The sequence below is a fragment of the Eulemur rufifrons genome, chromosome 6 (assembly GCF_041146395.1).
Source record: "Eulemur rufifrons isolate Redbay chromosome 6, OSU_ERuf_1, whole genome shotgun sequence".
Taxonomy (NCBI): domain Eukaryota; kingdom Metazoa; phylum Chordata; class Mammalia; order Primates; family Lemuridae; genus Eulemur; species Eulemur rufifrons.
The window spans coordinates 32,081,786-32,102,802 of record NC_090988.1 but is presented as its reverse complement, the minus strand read 5'-3'; the positions used below and the strand labels follow the sequence as shown (position 1 = coordinate 32,102,802).

General features: G+C 33.6%; 1 protein-coding gene across 3 annotated transcripts in view; it reads left to right on the top strand.

The window, feature by feature from the left end:
• Positions 1-13,378, top strand: part of CNTN5 (contactin 5) — a 1,139,291-nt gene extending 1,125,913 nt beyond the window's left edge. For all 3 annotated transcript variants that reach the window (XM_069469032.1, XM_069469031.1, XM_069469033.1), the window contains 2 exons: positions 3,719-3,887; positions 10,623-13,378. In XM_069469032.1, the coding sequence (XP_069325133.1) occupies positions 3,719-3,887; positions 10,623-10,726 (273 nt within the window). In that variant the 3' untranslated portion in view covers positions 10,727-13,378. The remainder of the gene's footprint in view (positions 1-3,718; positions 3,888-10,622) is intronic.
• The last annotated feature ends 7,639 nt before the right edge of the window (positions 13,379-21,017 follow it).

The window sequence follows — 21,017 nt, the reverse complement described above, 5'->3', positions numbered from 1 at the left end:
AAATACCCTTTCCTAGATATACAGCTCTTCACCATACATCTCCTCCCACCCACCTCTACTTTCTACTTGTTTACAGAGCTAGGAAGAGTAGGTGGAAATCAGGCTCAAAGTTTACTGTTATTATATGAACCATCAATATAAACAGAGGTTTTCATTTGTTTATGCAACTTAGATAGCAGTTGGGGCCTTCCGGACATCTGTAATACCTGTGCACTTGGATTGATACTGTATTTCACACCCTGTAGAATTTTGAAGCCCCATATTCTCCAGCTTCTCAGGGAGCTTAGAGTCTCTGGACACTCTAATCTCTTTGATTTCCTATATTTTACAGCTCTTCCCTCATCTTCACTGCAAATAAGGGATTTAGCCTGCTTTCCTGTGTTTCCACAAATTGAAAAGACTCATATAACAGCTTAAGTTGGGTGATGGGTACATGAGGTTCACTACATCATCATCTTTATATTTGACTATGCTTGAAATAGTTCATATTTTTAATTGAAACAGAAATGGCTCATATAATGCACAGTATCTATATGAAGCAGACTTTTTGGAAATGTTGAGCTAGAGATAGAAAGGGACAACGTACAAGCAAAAATCTGAAAATTTCCCATAAAGAAGTCCTGTTCATAAAGGTCCATTCAGCCACCATTCTCAGTGGTACTTGTGCTCTCAACTTCTATTCACCTAGTTTCTGTGCATCGTAATGACCCCTCCCCACCCACCCCATTGTCACTGGGGCTTTGAATTCCTCACCATGTGTTATGAAGAGCGGTTGTCCCCATCAACTATTGCCAAGATGCCCAGCTGAAGGATAGCCCTTCACATTAATAGGATCCATCTTCTAAGGAGTATAACCACAAAAATTAATTCTGTTATATTCTAGCACACTCACCCCAATATTCTGTTATCATGAGACATATAGAAGAGCCATTTCCAGAACATGCCTTTGAGAGTAGCAGTATGCTACATTAATTTTTTGTTTAGAGTCATTCCTTTGGATAATGCACTGTTCTCAGGGTTTTTTTATTTATAGAATTTGAGAATCATCTTCACAATACATTGCACAATTTCCTGTATACATATTTATAGCTGTCATTGCAACTGCCAATCTATGAATGTTCAGATTCTCAAAGAACTCCCTGGCCTCCTTACTGTCAATAACTATTTTTGACATGTCTTGATAAGTTCTTAACCTTCTCACATTTATATTCTCATTCATCTTTTCCAAATCACGATTTTTAAATGAGCGAAGATTCTCTCAAGTTCCTAAGATTAACTATTAATGTAATGTATGTTTTCACTTAGTATTCCTATGTATATGCCAAGCACTACATCTCCCTGGATGTAGTGGTAAAAGCCACATTTAATCTCAAACTCCTTTTGCTACCATTAACTGATTTTTTCCCCTTCCTTTACCTTTTGATACTAAATCTCAACTGATCCACAAATTTTTCTTCAAGTCTGGATTTTACAGCAACATTAGATATGCATTGCTGGCTGCATTTTTCTTTGTCTTAAGAATTGTAATTTATTGAACCGTAAGAACGGTGTCCTCTAAAATAGTCACTCCCCTGCCAATCCTCACCAATTTACATACTTTCCCATTCCCATAAATTTGCTTTCTAATTACCTCATGTGGATGATCAGAATTCTAATTCATTACAATGCTTCAGTCAGAATCAAAAGCACAAATTCTGATACGGTTGTCATTCTTTAAGCCAAAAGAACTTGCTGTAGGCATCCTCCAGGAAGTGTTCCTGATTTCCCACATCTTGACTTCGTACTCCATGCATTGCTGTAACATGACATATGTTACCCATTGCAGTGCGTGTCACACTTCATTGTATTGCTTATTTGTCTTCACTATTAGACTGTAAGTGCCATGAGGACAGGAACCATGTGGTCTTATTCCCTGATAAATCTCCAGTGTATAGCACTGTGTCTGCCTACATGAGACATCCAATAAATATTTGGTAACACTCCTAGGACTTTGCATTTACGTCGAGGCTATGGTGTCCATCCCAATTCAATAGATCCAATTATTGCACACATTATACTTTTGTGGAGAAGTCAATTCCCTCCCAAGACCCTGAAGTAAATTTACATCCATGAAAAATAAAACAATTGAAATGGAGGGATCATACATTACCAGAATGCAAATGGGAGGCTCAGGTACAGGCAGGCTCCAGTATGTGAAAATATCGCTTCTCTGAAGTTTTTTGTTTTCTCGTAAGTTAGTTCAAGCTCAAAACACATGTTCCATAAGAAAAAATATATATATACATTTTTGTTCTAATTTCCCATCAGTCCATATTTTATGATACAATTGACATACTGACTCATTAACAATGAACAATGATAGCAGCAGCAGGAGTGGCTTTCTCTTATCAAGCTTATCAGGCACCAGGTCCTGTGCGAGGTATTTTACATATGTCCTCTCATGTCATTCTCCTAACAAAGCATGAAATAGGCATTGTTGTCCCTACTACATTGTAGAGTAAACTGAGGTTTAGAAAGGTTAGTAACTCACCCAAATTTGCCCAGCCAGGAAGGTGTAGAAGATTGTTTTTGTTTGTTTTGTAGGGAATGGTTTTGGATTGAAATCTGTGTGACTGAAAAATCATTTCTCTTCCCATTATCAAAGCAATCATATCATGATACCAATTATGATAAGCACAAAATGATGAAACTGAATAAAAATTCATTTAAACATAACTGCTACTACTTGACTTGAGATTTTGATACTAATTTGACTATTATATCCCAAATAAATTATAGTTAATTATTATTGGAACAAATGGGTAGGAATAGTACAATGTGGTGAAAAAGCTCTGAAGTGATTATCAAAATACTAATCTAATGGAATTTCTACCCTAGCTAGCCACATGGTCTTGTATAAATCACCTAAACTGTACAGCCTTAAGTTTCTGATATGTAAACACAAGATAATCCTGTGTCCTAATTTGTAGTTCTGAAACTGTTTGCCATTCACACGTGTTTAATTATAATACCACAGGCAGATGTCACAAAAGCCTTAGCTTTGGTACCCAGTGTATCCAAATGTCAGTTCACCAAAAAGCAAACCACCCCCACGAAAGGAAATATTTAAAAAAAAATTAACTATTCAACCATTTTCTACATTTTTAAGGATGTATATATTACTGATATGTTTAACAAATCTTCTCTTTGCTCCTTTCAAATTCTTTGAACATGAGAGCTTTCAAAACTCCCTCAGGATACCATTTATTTCAATAACCAGACATAAAAGGGTTTTCACAATCTTCCTCCTCACTACCTACTTCTGTAGCCTCATTTCTCACTATCCACATTTTCTCTCCATTCCATACCCTAATACCATGGTTTCTTATATCTTATATGTATTTTTTAATTTTCTCTTATCTCTTTCCGGAATTCTCCTCCTTTTCTCTAGCAAGTAAACTCTACTCCTCTTTAAATACCTACTGCAGACATCATCTCCTCTGGAAAACTTTCCCTGAATCCCCAGAAAGAATAAAACTCTCTCTTCTGTATTTCCATGGCCCCTTATGTGTGCTTGCATTGAAGTGCATATAACATAGGCATTATATTTGCTCATGTATCTGTCCAAGCTGTAAGTGCCTTGTGGTAAGCTCAGAATGTGATAGTGGATTAAAAATTACAAATGTATATTGATTACCTACTGTGCATTAAATATTTAAACCTCTATTATTACTCATAGGTTTTTTATAGGCAAGAGGGTCACAGCAACAGTCAAGTTATTGAAACACAGAAACCTCAAGCAGTAGTGCCACTCCCTGATGCTGGAGTCTATATTATTGAAGTCCGAGCATATAGTGAAGGAGGGGATGGAACGGCCAGCTCCCAAATCAGGGTACCATCATATTCAGGTAAGTATTGACATAACAGGCTTGATCTGTTGATCACCAACAATTTTGATGGTGTAAACCTCACCAAAATTGATCTGATGGATTGTGTGGTCCAGAGATTTTGAGGGGTTTCTCGACTTACTCTGAGCTCCATATCATCCTCTGACTAATATGAATCATGGTAATCTGCTCACAATTGCAGAATTTCTACTAATCTATGAAGGAGTTGATGTTTTCATTAGAATGTAGTTACTTGTGAGATTCTCTTGCCTATCCTGGTCTTAAATAGTACCTTGCTGGCCATTTGGGTTTTGTAACATTGCTGTTAAAAAAATACTGCACTAGTTTGACATACTTCTCTATTGTCTTGACTGCAATTATTGTTAGCTAATGGAGAGTTTAAAGGGAATTCTTTTAAAATTAAAATTTTATCATATTAAGTTCTAAACAAATTAGTAATGTGTTTAGAAATTATTAATACATTATTATTAGAATATAATTATCAATAGACATTACTTTCTAAATGAATTTTATTGAATATCATTATTAGCAATATTAAAAGTTGCTAGCTTTTACTGAGCCTTTGCTGTAGGTCAGGCATGGTCAAAAGTGCTTTACATACATCATCTTATTTAATTTTAGTAGCAATCATATGAAGTAGGTGACATTTTTTCTGTTTTACAGAAAACGTTTAAGTAACTTGCCTAAGACCACAATATTACTAAGTGACAGAACCAGGATTCAAACCTAGGTATGCTTGTCTCCAAGGCCATACATCTTCACCACCACCATCATTATTACTCTGGCAAGGGAAAACTGATTAAAGGAAGGGAGATTTGATAAATTTGGTAGAAAGTAATCATTTTGTTGAGGTAGTCAAAAAAGGAAGCAAAAGCTTTAATGAGATATGCAAATCTCTAATTAAGACAGCATCAGGCAATTTTTATTAAAATACCATATAAAAGTTTAGTGTGCATTTAATTAATGGGCAATTATGAGCCTTATGTATTGAGCAATCATTCCCAAGCAGAATTACCAAACCAAAATGATGTCTCCAGTGATATCCTATAAGGCTCTGCATGTGGCCCTATGTTATTCAACATATTTATCAGCTTGGACTCAGACTAGAGGGACCTCTTATGATTTTTTTTTTTTTTTTTTGATGTCACAAAGTGAGATGGAAACCAAATTCAGTGTAGAAAAGAATAGGATAGACTAGAACTTTGAGGAAAAGCTATTATCATGATACTTGATAAACTCTAAATTCTTACATAAAAACACAAGATGAGATAAGGGACATTATTAGGACAATTAATAAAATTTGGATACCTGTAGATTTGATAATATCAACATTAATTTCCTATTTTTTAATACTTTACTGTGGTTATATCATAAAATGTCTTCTTTTTAGAAACTATACATTAAAATATTTAGGGGAAAAGGTGCATCATATCTGTAATTTTATTTCAAATGGTTCAGGAAAATGTATATAGAGATAACAATAAAGCAAAAATGATAAAATGTCAACATTTGAGGAATCTTGGTAAATTCTTGGTTCTATTCTTACAACTTTTCAGTATATCTAAAATTATTTTAAAATGAAAAGTCAAAAATTAAAAATATAACTTAGGGGAAATCTGACTTTTTCAGAAATTCTGGTGAAAAGCTCTAAGAATTTAAATTACATTGTGGTCACAGAAAAACTTAATACACTTTATGATTCATTTATAAAAGTGCAGTTTCAAGAGCAAGAACAGTAATACTATCTCTGCATTGATTAGTTCACAATTGAACTGCTCAGATGAGGGTGCTAAATTTTCAAGAGCACCTTGAAAGATTAAAGATCTTTTTCTGAAAAGTGAAAAAGATAACAACTCTCCTCTGGCTTCGTAAGTGTCAAATTTCTAATAACAACAATACAATGAGCATTTATTGAGCCCTTATCACGATCCTGGCATTATGCTAGGTGTTTTCCATATATTACCTTATTTTATCCTCTAGCAATCTTTTGAATTAGATATTTTATTATTCACTAACTCTCTGAGGTTCCTTTCAAGTCTAACATAATCAGATTCTACAGCATTGTCTGAATAAGGTCAGTCCCAAACTTGGAAATACTTATAAAGACCTTGATTCTCCCCCTGATGTTTTAATTAACTCATAACTTCTACTCCATAAAAAAAAATTGTTAACTTTTATGTTTTAGTTAATAACACTTTGGCCAGTGTAACCCATTTCCTGAGTTTCAATAAAGTGAAATCTCATGGTATTGTCTATTTTAGACCCATAGAATGTGAGCAATGATTGGTTTCATTTTTATCATATTCCAAAAACCAATGCCTATGAAATTGAATGACTTGCCCAAGTGATAAGGCTGGGGCTAGAACTTAGTCTAATGCTGTTGGTGTTTTGTGGAGTTTTTTGTTGTTTTGTTTTACTATACCAAAATAATACATTTTAGCTTTGTGGATTCTATTTGGAATTTGAGATATAGACCCTACTTAGCATTCTGAAAGTGAAATGTTTTTAAAAAGTGACATGTAAGTTGATTTAACAAGGACACAGCCACTCTCAAATAAACAGAAAAGATGTTTTCACATTTTTATTTATTAGGCATGCACATATCACTCCAGCGAGGCTTCGTCATCTTGCCTTTCTTATAGCTCACATGTGGCTATGCACTTCACAATAACCTCATTTTGTACAAGTTGAAATATATGTAACATTCTGCAATATGTTGATTAATAAGTTTTAGTAGTGCATTTGCTGTAAAATTTTCAAAGGAAAGAAGATTTGCTGCTTTTTGCATGTATGCATTTTACCAAACAAGTGATTCTTTAGCTCTTAAGTAAGCATCTGGAAAATAAATTTAGACTCTGTCTCTGTAACAAAAATCACCCCCAGAATCCCATTACATTCAATCTGGCCAGAGAACATACCATGACAGAAGATGATTCCAACAATTGAGTAGTAGATTGTATTATTATTTTTATTATTAAGGTTTTAATTAGGGCCAGTTATTGTTTCTTAAGAGAGACAAGACATAAAACATTTGAATCCACTAACCTTAGTTCAGTTAGTTTAAGCAAGTTCTACAATCTAAGTCTCAATTGCCTGATCTGAAACAGGGGGACAAATAATAGTACTTACTATACAGGAATGTTATGAGGATCAAACAAGATAACGTATATAAAGTGCTTAGTACAGTGCATGGTATATAGTGAGCATGCATTAAATATCAATCATGATAATTATGTTTCAGAGACTTCTGGCTTAAAGAAACACACATGAAGTTTGTATCTAAAAGTCATGTTTAGTTTGTGGCTATATGGAGCTATCAAAACTACTTCAGACTAACCAACTCAGATCAGTCAGTTTAATGCAGCAATTGTTCTAACACACTAGCAGCATACCATGTTTGATCTCAAAAAAGAACTTCTACTCAGTGTAAGTAAGAATGATGAAAGATTGTTGTTCTTTGCCAAGTTTGTCATGAGAATTGAGAATTTAAGCCCGCTCAACTGAGACAATCAATCAAGGACCCATAAATAAATTAAGTAAATAAAATAATATTTTATTATTATTAAATTGAAAGATTGAAGTAATCGTAGTCACACATCTCTTAATGATGGGGATACACTGTGAAAAATGCATCATTAGGCAATTTTGTCATAGTGTGCACATCATAGAGCATAATTACACAAACCGAGATGGTATAGCCTACTACACATGGAGGCTTTATGATGTAGCCTATTGCTCTGAGGCTACAAACCTGTACAGCATATGACTGTACTGAATACTGTAGGTAATTGTAACACGATGATATTTGTGTATTTAAACATAGAGAACAAACAGTAAAAATACAGTTGGCATAAAAGATTAAAAATGGTACATCTGTATAGGGCACTTAGCAGGAATGGAGCTGGCAGGACTCGAAGCTTCTCTGGGTGAGTGAGTGAGTAGGCGGTAAGTGAACGTGAAGGTCTAGGACTTTACTGTACACTGCTGTAGACTTTACAAACACTGTTTGCCATAGGCTATAGTAAATTTATTTTTAAAATTTCTATCTTCAATAATAAATTAATCTTTACTGTAAATTTTTACACTATAAACTTTTTATTTTTTTCACCTTTTTGACTCTTGTTATAACACTTACCTTAAAACACAAACATATAATACAGCTGTACAAAAGTGTTTTCTTTTTTATATTTTTATTCTATAAACTTTTTTCTACTTTTAAATTTTTTATATTTTTTTTACTTTTTAAACTTTTTTGTTATAAATGAAGATATAAACACACGCATTAGCCTTGGCCTACACGGGGTCAGAATCATCAATATCACTGTCTTCCACCTCCACATATCGTTCCACTGGAAGGTCTTCAGGGGCAATAACATGCATGGAGCTGTCATCTGCTACGGTAACAATACCTTCTTCCGGATACCTCCTGAAGGACCTGCCTGAGGCTGTTTTATACTTAACATTATTTTTATAAGTAGAAGGAGTACACTAAAATGACAATAAAAAGAATAGTACAATAAATGCATAAACCAATAACATAATAATTTATTATCATTATCAAGTATTATGTACTGTACATAATGGTGCTATACTTATATATGAATAGCAGCACAATAGGTTTGTTTACACCAGCATCACCACAAACATGTGAATAATGTATTGTGCTATAACTTTATGATGGTTATAACATCAGTAGGAGATGGGAATTTTTCAGCTCTGTTATAATCTTATGGGGTCACTGTCGTATATGTGATATATGATCAAAAGGTCGTTAGGTGGTACATGACTGTAAATTATCAATTTATGTTGCCATAGGTTTTTGCTAATTAGTTTTGCTCCATTTCCTGAACTATGCAGTATCTACTAAAATTATTTTATTTTTCATACTTGGAATTTGTGATGTTTTCCATCAGTGCATCATCGGTGAAAATTACACTAACCCCTCTGATTATATGTGTTTGTTAGGTATGACATTGCTTTTTCAACACAGTATTTTATGTATATTTCTTCCCTCTATATAATTTTGGAAACCCCAAACAACATCTTGTGTCATAGTATGAAGAACATTCTTATCAGAAACAGGACCAGACATTTCTCAAAAGAAGACATACAAATGGCCAACAGGTGTATGAAAAAATGCTCAACATCACTAATCATCAGAGAAGTGCAAATCAAAACCACAATGATATATCATCTTACCCCAGTCAGAATGGCTGTTATTAAAAAGACAAAAAATAACAGATGTTGGTGAGGATGTAGAGAAAAGAGAACTCTTGCACACTGTTGGTGGGAATGTAAATGTAAACTATTACAGCCACTATGAAAAATACTATGGAGATTTCACACAAAAAAAAAAAAAAACTAAAATAGAATTACCATTCAATCCAGCAATCTCACTAGTGGGTAGCTACCCAAAGGAAAAGAAATCAATATATCAAAGGGATACCTGCACTCACTTGTTTATTGCAGCACTATTCACAGTAGCAAAGATAAGGAATCAACCTAAGTGATGAATGGATAAAGAAAATTTAGTATGTATACACAATGGAACACTATTCAGCTATAAAAAAGAATGAAATCATGTCTGTCCTTTGCAGCAACATGGATGGAACTGGAGGTCATTATCTTAAGTGAAATAAGCCAGGCACAAAAAGACAAATATCACATGTTCCCACTTATACATGGTAGCTAAAACATTTGAACACATGGAGGTAGAGACTGGAAAGATAGATAACAACGACTGTGAATGGTGAGAAAGGGGGAGGGAAGGGGATGAAGAGAAGTGGGTTAAAGGGTACAAACACACAGTAAGATAGAAGGAACAAATTCAAGGTTTGATGACAGAATAGGATACCTGCACTTAACAAAAATATATTGTACTCAGTGACGGGCACCCTGAATACCCTAACTTGATCACTACACATTATATACATATAACAAATTTTCTCATGTACCCCATAAATCTACACATACCAAAAAAATACATACCTACACTATACATGATGCTATCCCTCCAAAGAGTACAATATGGAAAGGGAGGAAAAAAAAGAGTAACAGTGGAGAAACCTGACAAACACTGCCTAAGCCAGGTGATCAAGATCAACATCAACACTGATGGGCCATGTTGATAGCATGTACCCTCCATACAATGTGACGAGAAGGGCACTTTACCTCTGTGGTCTTCCCCTCCGAAAACACATAACCCCAGTATGATCATGAGAAAAACATCAAACAAATTTCAATGGAAGGTCATTCTACTAAATCGTCAGAATTGTCAAGGTCATCAAAAACAAGGCAAGTCTGAGAAACTATCACAGTCTAGCTTAAGGAGACACGATGGCTAAATATAATGTGGAATCCTGGATGGGATCCTGGGACAAAAAAAAAGGGGGGGCTGCTAGGGAAAAACTAAGGAAACCTGAATAAAGTTTGAACTTGGTACCTTATAATGTATGTTGTATAATAACAATGTTTCAGCAATAATAGTAAAGTCAGACGTTAACAGTAAGGGAAACTATGTGAAGGCATACAGAAATATTCTATACTTTGCAACTTTTCTGTAAATCTAAAACAGTTCTTAAATTTTAAAATTATGTAAAGGTTAAAAAAAAAAAAAAAGAGGAAGAAACAGGACCACTGGTGCACTCATTTGTCTTATGTACCAAAAACAACTCTTGCCTAACCCAAGCAAAACCAAAATAATTTGCTCCATGTGATGCTTCTCTTTCTTCACAGGTGGGAAAATCACAAGTGCTCAGTCCGCCCTCCACACTCTCTCCACATCGTCGTCATCAATAACGTTGCTCTTGGCATTGGTGATTCCTTCAACCTCCTGGTGAAAACTGCAGACTCAATTTGCTTTTCTTTGCTTTAGGTTGGTAACAGCGGTGAATAGAGTATAGAGTAAGTGGAGACCCGGGATCCTGAGAGGAGCTTGAGCTTTAAAAACTTGGGACTACACGTAGTGCACTTACAGGAGGTTGCAGGGGGAGTATTACTTATCCATCAGGTTCTCTTTGGTTTTGTAAATGGAGAGGACAGTTCTTGGTCCAATAAAAATATGCAGATTGTATGTAATGAATTTTTGTAAGCAAAGGTAATTTCTGTCAAATGTATTCTTTACTTTTTTAATATGTTAGAATTTCATTTTATATTCTGATGACCCCCGAGTGTGCCATCCATTTGTTAAGTAATGGTCTTTCGCAGGTCTGTTCAAAAACAAATACAAAACCGAGAATGAAAATTTGCTTAAGCCTAAGTCCAGTGTTTTTCATTTTCCTGTTAGCTGATTATTACAATTGCCAAACCAGCAGAAGACATGAAAAATACTTTAGTTATGTGGTCCATTATAGGATAAGTACACAAAAATTTTCTCAGAAAATATTGTATGATTGCATCGTGAAATAGCAAGATTTGTCAATATGCTATTCTATATGCACCCCCAGAGCAAGTTATTAGAATAGGGAATAAGCCATTTATGTTAGTGCAAGGCAAGTACAAAATGAGATCAGATGAATTTAAGTGCTATTGTTTTTCATAAAGTACTATGTTATCTATCAGCAAAATAAAGTAAATGTTTATTTTTAATAACAAAAGATAGTTTAAAGTCACCAAAAATATATGATCACTAAAAACTGCAGACATGCTGCCGTGGGTGCTAACTGAAAAATAAAATGAACATGGGACAAGCTTTACCATTTCTCCACCTACTCCAAAACAGACATTGAATTAGGTCCAGGGTTTTCTTCTAATTGCAAAAATGTTAAGGACAATGAAAATTTGTTGTGCAAATAATTATGCATGGATTAAAACGGTTCAAGCATAACAAATAAATTTCGATTTTTGAAAACAGTTCCATGCATCACATACCACTTATAAAATATTATAAACTACCAAAATAAAGATCTCTCTTGAATAAATTGATTTTTTAAAATTAAGCTATGGAAATATAGCATCAGTAGAGGGACTCAGCTAGTCTCGCCAGTCGTGTACTTCTTGATTCCGTGGCTTGGGAGGTGAGCCCATTTGCTATTTTGAAGAATCAACTTGAACCTAAGTGATCCTAGGTAATTGTTGGAAAGTGGGGTAAGAGTTTTCTACTTGATGATACCTTACAAAAGTTCTAACAAACATGAGAATATGCCAGAATTGGCATTGCACCCATGAAGATGTCTGAAAAGATAGTTATTGCAAAATCATATGCCAGAAAAGAGCCTGGAGAAACTACAGTTTTACAGGTGATGTTAATGAGAATAAAAAGTAGTTTCTCTTCTTTTATATAATCTAACCTATTAATTCTATTTGTATCTTTAATAACAAGAAAAATGAAGCAATATTGGGCTCAAATTTCTAGCTCTAGAGGTGAATCTTTGTAGAATAAGAGGCGAGATTGAACTTTCTGTTCTGAACATTATAAAAGATTAGTTTCAGAGCCACAGTAAGACTCTGTATGTCAGTTACTCATTCTGTTTGGGGAAAATTATGTCCTAAACAAACAAGAAGTTATTTAAAAGACTCAGTCAACCTATTATTCTAGTAAATACTATAGGTGGTAAATGTTTAAGCCTGTGAATAATAATGATCAAGTGGCCTTTCTTGAATATCTCCTTTGGAGAGGAAGAGGCTAGACTTCTAGAAGAGGGATGCTAACTAGCTGAAAAAACATGAGCTCTCCCAAGTGTGGTGTAACTTGCAAGAATAAATTTTACATCTGAAAAAGAATGCAGTAATAATATTTAAAAATTAAAAATAATTTTATGTATTTGATGAATCAAACCATTTTCTTCTTTTTCCATGCTCTTGTATACTAGAGTTAGTGAAGGACTTTACAACACCGTTGTTGTAAAGTTATTACTAACACTGTTATAAAGCAAAGCCCAGTAAAATATAATGCCAATACATGTCAAATTCAAATTAACCAATATTTCTAATTAGCTGATGGATGGTACATATCTGACAGAATATTTACACATAGAATGTCTGATGTTGTATTCTTACAGGAATCAAAGATATGGGATGTTTTTACTCAACATGCACAGAATATGTATTTTGCATCATAAACCTATTTAAAACAACAGGTTTTGATTGTTTATGTACCTATGTATTACATATTTGTTACTTTTAGAAAGCAGAACAGCATTCCTTATCAAGGTATGTTATTTTTCAGCTACAGTACTAAGTGAGCTTTTTCTTGGATGGGATAGTAACCACACAGTCTTAAATCACTAAAGAGACTGTATTTTTGTATAATGTCAACTGTGAAGAAAACAACTCTCCTTATAATTAGAAATTTCTTGAAAGCAAATGTTTTCCATACCCAAATGAAGGTACTGTGGCCCCCATGTTAAACCATTAAATATATTGTATACAATCTGTATATATACTATATATAAGGTATATATCATGTGGAAGGCACAGTCAGATAATAGTTCTGTGTACTGTTCTTGTAACATTAGATCTTTTTAATAAATAATTCTTTTTATTGACTTTTATCTTCTCTCCTGTCAACTACATGAATGACATTATTTATTTTATGCAGACTACAGAATGCTAATGGTTATGTTTATCTTTTTACACTGAAAATATCATCATGTTAGGACTCTAGAAGCTGTTATTATTTTAGATTTAAAAATCTTCATAAATGCCCATGGTAGTTCCTATTTGAAAATTTGAAGCTATGTCAAAAAATAAACCAAGCAAAGAACCAAGTAGAAAGGGGATAGGGTCAGGATTAAACTCATAATTTATTTCTTCTCAGGAAAGAAGAGTTCCTTGAATTGGTTATGTAAAGAATTTGTTCAATCTCTTCTTTTATTAGGAATAGTCAATTCCAATCTATTCCAGGTATAATTCTCATAGACATTCACTCTTTTGTGTCCCCTTAGCACCGTATATGCATCTCTGTTATACCAGCAATCACATGAGGTTAACAATGATTTGTTTACAAATATTTCTCCTCCACTATCTAGTGTCTGGGATCATCCAGGGAAGGCTATATTATATTCATCTTGGGGTTTCTCTCACCAGTGCCTACCACAGTATCTAATATATATCAAGTGAGCAATAAGTTAGATTTAATTTAATGTTGGCCCTAAAATTTCCTTTAGAACAAGCTTCCTAAATCTGGATAATCATCCAACTAAACTGGGACCCCTAGTCTCCAAGTTCTGATTCAGTAGGTCAAAGACTAAAAAACCCTTATTATTATTATTTTTTTAGGCTGGTCAAGTGAAGCCAGTGGGAGTGAAGAAACAAACAACAAAAAAAAACCTTATTTTCTAAATCTTTTCAAATGCAAAATGATACAACTCTATTAAAGGGAATTTGGCAATATCTAGTAAAATTTTATTATGGATTTGCCCTTTGACCCAGCAAATCCACATCTAGGAATCTACCACTAAGATAGACTTGCAAAAATATGCAACGTTAAGTCAATAAACAAGGTGAAAGAGAGTGAATTTATGCCTCCTTTTGTGCAAGAAGTGAGAAAAATACATAAAACACATATTTGCTAATAGAGATTAACAGAAATTGTTACCTATTGAGGAGGGAGAGAATGGATAAGCAAACAAATAGGCAAGCAAACTCCTTCTCAATATACAGTACTTACTTCATAGTTTTGACTTTGGAACTACATACATGTTTTACATTAATTTAAAAGTTAAACTGAAAGAAAAAAAAAAGAAAAATGGGGAAAAATGAACCTAAAAATATATCAAGCAAATGATTGGTAAATTAAAGTTTTTCTTTATAGAATTATGAGCACATAAATAAGTACTTTAAGTCAGTATTCTAACAGTACATCCCTAATGGGACACATACCCCAAGGACAAAACGCACATACACACTATTTTAAACTATATTTATTGGTCTTCTTGTGAGTAGCATAACTAGTATTATTTTTGATCTAGCCAAATATATAAATATAAATGTTAAAAGTATTAAAAGAGCAAATTTTCAGGATAAGAGAAAAGAGATGCATATAGAAATTTTTTTTAAGTTAAATAAAAACCTATAACCTTTGATTTAGAAATGTCAGTATGGATTCATAATTTATTTAATATTTTTCTTAAAGATGACCTTTTTTCTAATGTTGTCCACTGAAAAGGCCCAGAAGAACAATGAACACCATAAATATACCAATAATACAAATAATGCATAAATAATGCAGAAATTATGGTCTCCAAATTCCATTTACCACTAAAAGAAATCAGGACTTTTTTAGAGAAATGGCTGATTTAAGGCTTCAGATAGGAAATGTACAGGATGAGCTTGGGACTTCTTATAAAAAGACCACTGTGGTCATGACAAAATAACAATTTAAAGACCTCCCTTTGGCAAAGTGAGACAACTTGAGTTTAAAAAGAATAATGACTGCAATGAATTGAAACACACTGGCCATCTAAAAACTCCATGCTTTCATACTAATACACACACACACACACACACACACGTCATTGGTTATCTTTGTTGGATGCAGGAATCAATCTTCTGAGAATTGTTATAAAAAGGGAAAGAATTAAGATTTCATCCAGCCTTTTCTGTAAGGACTGTACTTCAGAATAACCAAATACGGCCATGTATCACTTAGCAATGAAAACACATTCTGATAAATGCATCCTTAGGCAATTTCATCACTGTGTGGGAATCATAGAGTGTACTTACACAAACCTGGATGACATAGCCTACTACACACCTAGGCTATATGGTATAGCCTATTGCTCCTAGGCTACAAAACTGTGCAGCATGTTACTGTACTGAATACTGTAGGTGATTAGAACACAATGTTAAGTATTTGTGTATCTTAACATAGCTACATATAAAAGGTACAGTAAAAATATGGTATTATAATCCTATGGGACTAACGTCCTACATCGACCCAAACATTGTTATATGGCACTTGACTGTAGTTGTTGAAGGATAGCTCTCCTTAAGAGAAGAATCACAGCTAATAAATGCAAGAGATATGATGGAATTTTAAAAAATAGTAAATAATTTAGTCAGGCAATGATTAGCAGTAGATGTTAAACCATTAGGTAAAATGTTGATGAAGAACTTTTAGTAGAACTATCAGGTGAATACCATCAAAACCTATTGATTTTAACATCACTGAAAGAGAGACACACAGACATTTAGTACATCCTGATGTGATAGAATAGAATAAACATGGCACTATCTCTTTAATATTCTTGCTGTAAAAAATTTTATCATGAACTTGATCAAAACTCTAAGTCTAACTGCTATTTTGCATGAAATGCTGGAGAAAAAAGAATTTCTTCAATAATACCACAAGAAAGGAGTCAGATAAATCGTGACTGTGGGATATTCTACAGGGACAAAAGACCCAGTTTCTTCCACAAGTAAATGACATGCAGATAAAAAATGGAGAATAGAACTGTTATGACATTAAAATAGACTGGAGAACAATATCAGCAAAATGCCACATGTGGACCTTCTCAGGATCCTGATTCAAACAAATCATCTATTAAAAAATGCCTTTGAGACTGTGAGAAAAATTTGAATACAGACTAAATATTAGATGAAAGTGAAGGAATGATAGTAGTGCTAATGTTTTTTTTTTTAAGTCTTTATCAGTTAGAGATACATACTGAAGTATGTAGAGGTAAAATGATATGGTGTCTAGAAATTGCCTTAAAATATTCAAGTAAAATAAACAGAATTTGGGGAGTAGAATATATGAAACAAGAATAGCAGAATATTTGTAATTATTATAATCGTTGAGTGATGGGTTAATAGAAATTATTATACTATTCCCTACATTGTGTAATCTTAATATTTTCCATAATAAAAACTTGAAAAAGCCTCTGCCTTAGAATCCTTGGCAGAAATAGCCACCTATGAAATATCACTACAACCTCTTTTCAGGGAACACAGATGTATCGCCACATCTTGGTCTTTGGTACCCATAATAAAATACTATGAATAGGTCGTTGTCTCTTTAAATAACTTTTTATAAAAAGTAGAAACTTACATCAAATAAAGTCATTTAATTTTCTATGCTTTTAATAAAAGAAACTTTTCTTTTCAGAAAATTATGATATACCATGTTTTCTATTTTGTTTTCTAATATTTATGTAACAGTAAGTGATGGGTTACTGAGTTGTATCTTTATAAAATATATATTGTTAATGATTCATAACTATTCAAGAATAAGTATTTATGTGGCACTACATTAAATGAATCAAAATAAAATTCACTAAATAGCTGGCTGTTCCCACCACATAAAATTGAGCTGCAATTTTAATAAATTAATTAATCATTGCTTATGTTGCCATTGCTTCTTGACCTAAATGTCATAGTATAGTAAAAAGCAGTTAGGAACGCAAATTTTATCAACATGTGACTCAGCTATAACATAACACTTGCAAATATTCTGAGATGGCCAATTTCTTCTTTATTGCTTCATCTTTTTTCTAATTTTGAATTAAACCCACATCAGTTGTCAGAAAAATCCTCTATCTAGCCAAATATCTGGATCCCCTCATCAGTGATCTCTGTGGCATGTTACATATTAACCTCAAGCAGATACCAATAACTCTTTAAGAGTACATCACTGTAATACATTAGAAATATTACAATACGAAACATCTATGTGGCAGAAACTGGCTCACTAAATCTGTTTCCTCCTCTCCCTAGGAATACAACTGAACCAGATTTCTCATCCTTTCTTGAAACTTAGTTGAGAACAAACAACTGAGTTCTAGCTAATAAATATAAAAGCGATGTGCACGCTCTAGCGGTACCCTCACTAATACAACCTGGGATTCATCTACTAAGAATAATATTTTTTTGCTAAAAGATAAGTCTTTCCAGATTATTCAAAGAACAAAAGGAAAAAATTTGAAGAAATAAGCCAGAGTTTTAAAATTATATTTCTAAATTATCATGAGTTTCTGTATCAAATACATCTTACGTACCTCCCCAGACTGCCTTGGCCTCACTGTCTCCCAGAACCTGAGATGCTTATTCCACCTCACCTGTCACAAAGCGAACTCCTTTCAGGTCTACTCAATTCTACTGCCTGGGACCAACCAACACCTGACCTGGAGCACTGGGTGCTACCCTCTGGCTGCCACTCTCAAAGCCAGATCAACCAGGCACACTCCTACGGTTTTGGTCCCTCACACAACTTCTGTACTCAGTTAAAATGTCACAATACAGAGAATAGGATCTGACTGCCCAACTAGCTCCTAAAATTATTGGATGATACAGAACAGAAGTGAACAAAGATAATTCCTTAGGAGGTGAACTTTGACCAGTGAGAATTAAAAGACAAATGGAGCCAGACAGATAAACTTGCTCCCCTCTTTTCTCCAAAGCATGTTTGTTTGTTTGTTTGTTTGTTTTTCTCATGCATGCTATCTGGAGATGTCTCACATGGCCATGCAGATGTATTTGGCAAGGGTGTGTTTCCATCAAAGCTTAGCATAAAGCAATGGAAGCTCAGTACGAAGCTGAGTGCACATCATCTTGCTTTGCTTCCCATTCTTTCTTTTCTCACTTCCTTTTTTCCCTTATTCATGCTGCCCTGAGATTGCATCAAAATCTTTTTACTAGGGAACCTGAGCTGAAACAGTCCCTGTGATCCATTAAAGGTAAGCATGGCTCCTTGGAGAAATAGTTAATTCAATATCTGGAGCAAGAATTGTACAAGATAGGGCCATATCATATAGTAGTGCCAGAAAGCAAGGAAGTTGAAATGACAAACAGGGTCATGACACAATACCCATCTTGAAAATGTTCCCAGTGGAACACGGAGAAAAAATAAAATATTAGGAAAATCATAATTTTGCAACCCCTCATGAAATATTTACTCAGGCAATATTTATCAAGAGATGCTAAAACAAATGATTACAGGAATGGTTGATGAGGAATCTGACACTGGAGTACCACCACCTGAACTTACTAATTAATTTTAGCATCACTAAAAGTGAGGCAATCACACATTGTTAACCACCTGGTGTGATGCAATATGAAGCATACAATACTCCTATGGAGTATTTTTGAGTTAAAAAAAAAACAACAACACTGACCTCTGAATTTAATCAACTTCTATATTTAACTATCAGTTGCAGAAAATATTTTAAAAAATAGAAAAATATGTTATGTGAGACCATGAAGAAGTAATTGGCCAAATCCATAATGTGGAATATTTTTCAGGATAATGACACCATTAATTTTATAAGTCAATAACATGGGTGGGAGGAAATGAGGGTAAGAGTGGAGGCTCCTCTTTAAATGAAACTTAAGAAATATAATAAAATGCAAAGACTTATTTGAATTCTGATTCAAATAAATCACAATAAATGATATTTTCTAAACCATGAGGAAAAATGATATGTGGACTAGATAAAAGATGATATACTAATTTTGTTAGGTGTTAAGGTACTGTGATTATTTTAGATGGTTAATTTTTTTCTTTTTAGAAAAAGATGTGAAGTGATATGAAAACAAGGATTTACTTTAAAAACATTGCAGAGAAAAAGGAAAGAAGAAAGAAGAAAGGATAAAGAAAGGGAGGAAGCGAGGAAGCGAGGAAGGAAAAGAGAAAAAAATTTTAAAAAGAATAGACAAAGCAAACACAGCAAAATGTTGGTAATTGTTGAATCTAGAGGATAGGTACATGAAGGTTTATCATATTATCCTCTTCAATTTTATTGGTTTAAAAATTTCCCAATAAAACCTTTTCAATTAATTGTCACAATACAAAAAAGGAAGAAACAAGTAGTCTTTGCATACACACTTTTAAAGAAGAAAATAATACCACTTGAGACAGTTTTAAATTTAAAATAAAAATCTAATCTATGTGAGCATTTCTACTGACTTCCATGTACTTATCATTTGTGATCTATTATTGAAATGATCTGTAAATTTCCTTAGATTTGTAATATATCAACTTAAAAATAAAAAAAATTAAGGTCAGAGTTTTGCTAAATATTATTTTTAATTTTTTTGTCTTTACTGGTTGGCCATTTTATTAGAAATCACACAAGTTGTAAAAGTCTCAAGGATAAATTTTACTAAATTCTTTGCCCGCTATTCACTAAAAGGTCCCTTTCCCCTTTCTTTTGCTTTGATCATCGATTATCTGGCTTTACTTATCAACATACAAACAGACCTTTGATTCCAGCAAATAAATGAGACACTGCAAAACCCAGTCACACTATTGCATCTGAAAAGTTTCATCACTGTGGATTTCCAGCAGTTAACATTGCCATCAAAGACAATTGGTAAATGGCTCTGACTTTATTATTCTTCATTTGCATTAACAATTGCTCTAAGCAGTAACAAGATTATAACCAAAACCAGCAGCCTGTTATCTATCATTTATTTGACTTAATACATAGAAATGAATATCTTTTAAAGAGCATTTACTTTTCTTCTCCATATTCTCTTCCAAAATCATTCTCAATTGCAAACATTTAGCCTCATAATGTAGATGAATTCCTTTTTAAATCCAATGAATAGGTGGGCTTAAATTTTTTATTAACATATCATATTTGTACTTATTTTAGGGGTACACATATTTTGATACATGTATACAATGTGTAATGATCAAATCAGAGTAATTGGGATATCCATTACCTCAGACATTTGTCTTTGTGTTGGGAACATTACAATTCTTCTCTTTTACCTATTTTGAAATATACAATAAATTATTACTATAATTTCCCTACTGTACTATCAAATATTATAACTTATTTGCTTCTATCTAACTGTGTTTTTGTATCCATCAACCAACTTCTCTTCATTCCTCCCTCCACTCCTTCCCTTCTAAGCCGTTGGTAGCCACCATTCCACTCTCTACCACTGTGAGATCCACTTTTTTAGCTCCTACATATGAGTGAGAACATGCAATATTTGTCTTTCTGTGCTTGAGTAAATATTCAATGTGGGCCGGGCGCAGTGGCTCACGCCTGTAATCTTAGCACTCTGGGAGGCTGAGGCAGGTGGATCATTTGAGCTCAGGAGTTCGAGACCAGCCTGAGCAAGAGTGAGACCCTGTCTCTACTAAAAAAAAATAGAAAGAAATTATATGGACAACTAAAAATATATATAGAAAAAATTAGTCAGGCATGGTGGCACATGCCTGTAGTCCCAGCTACTCGG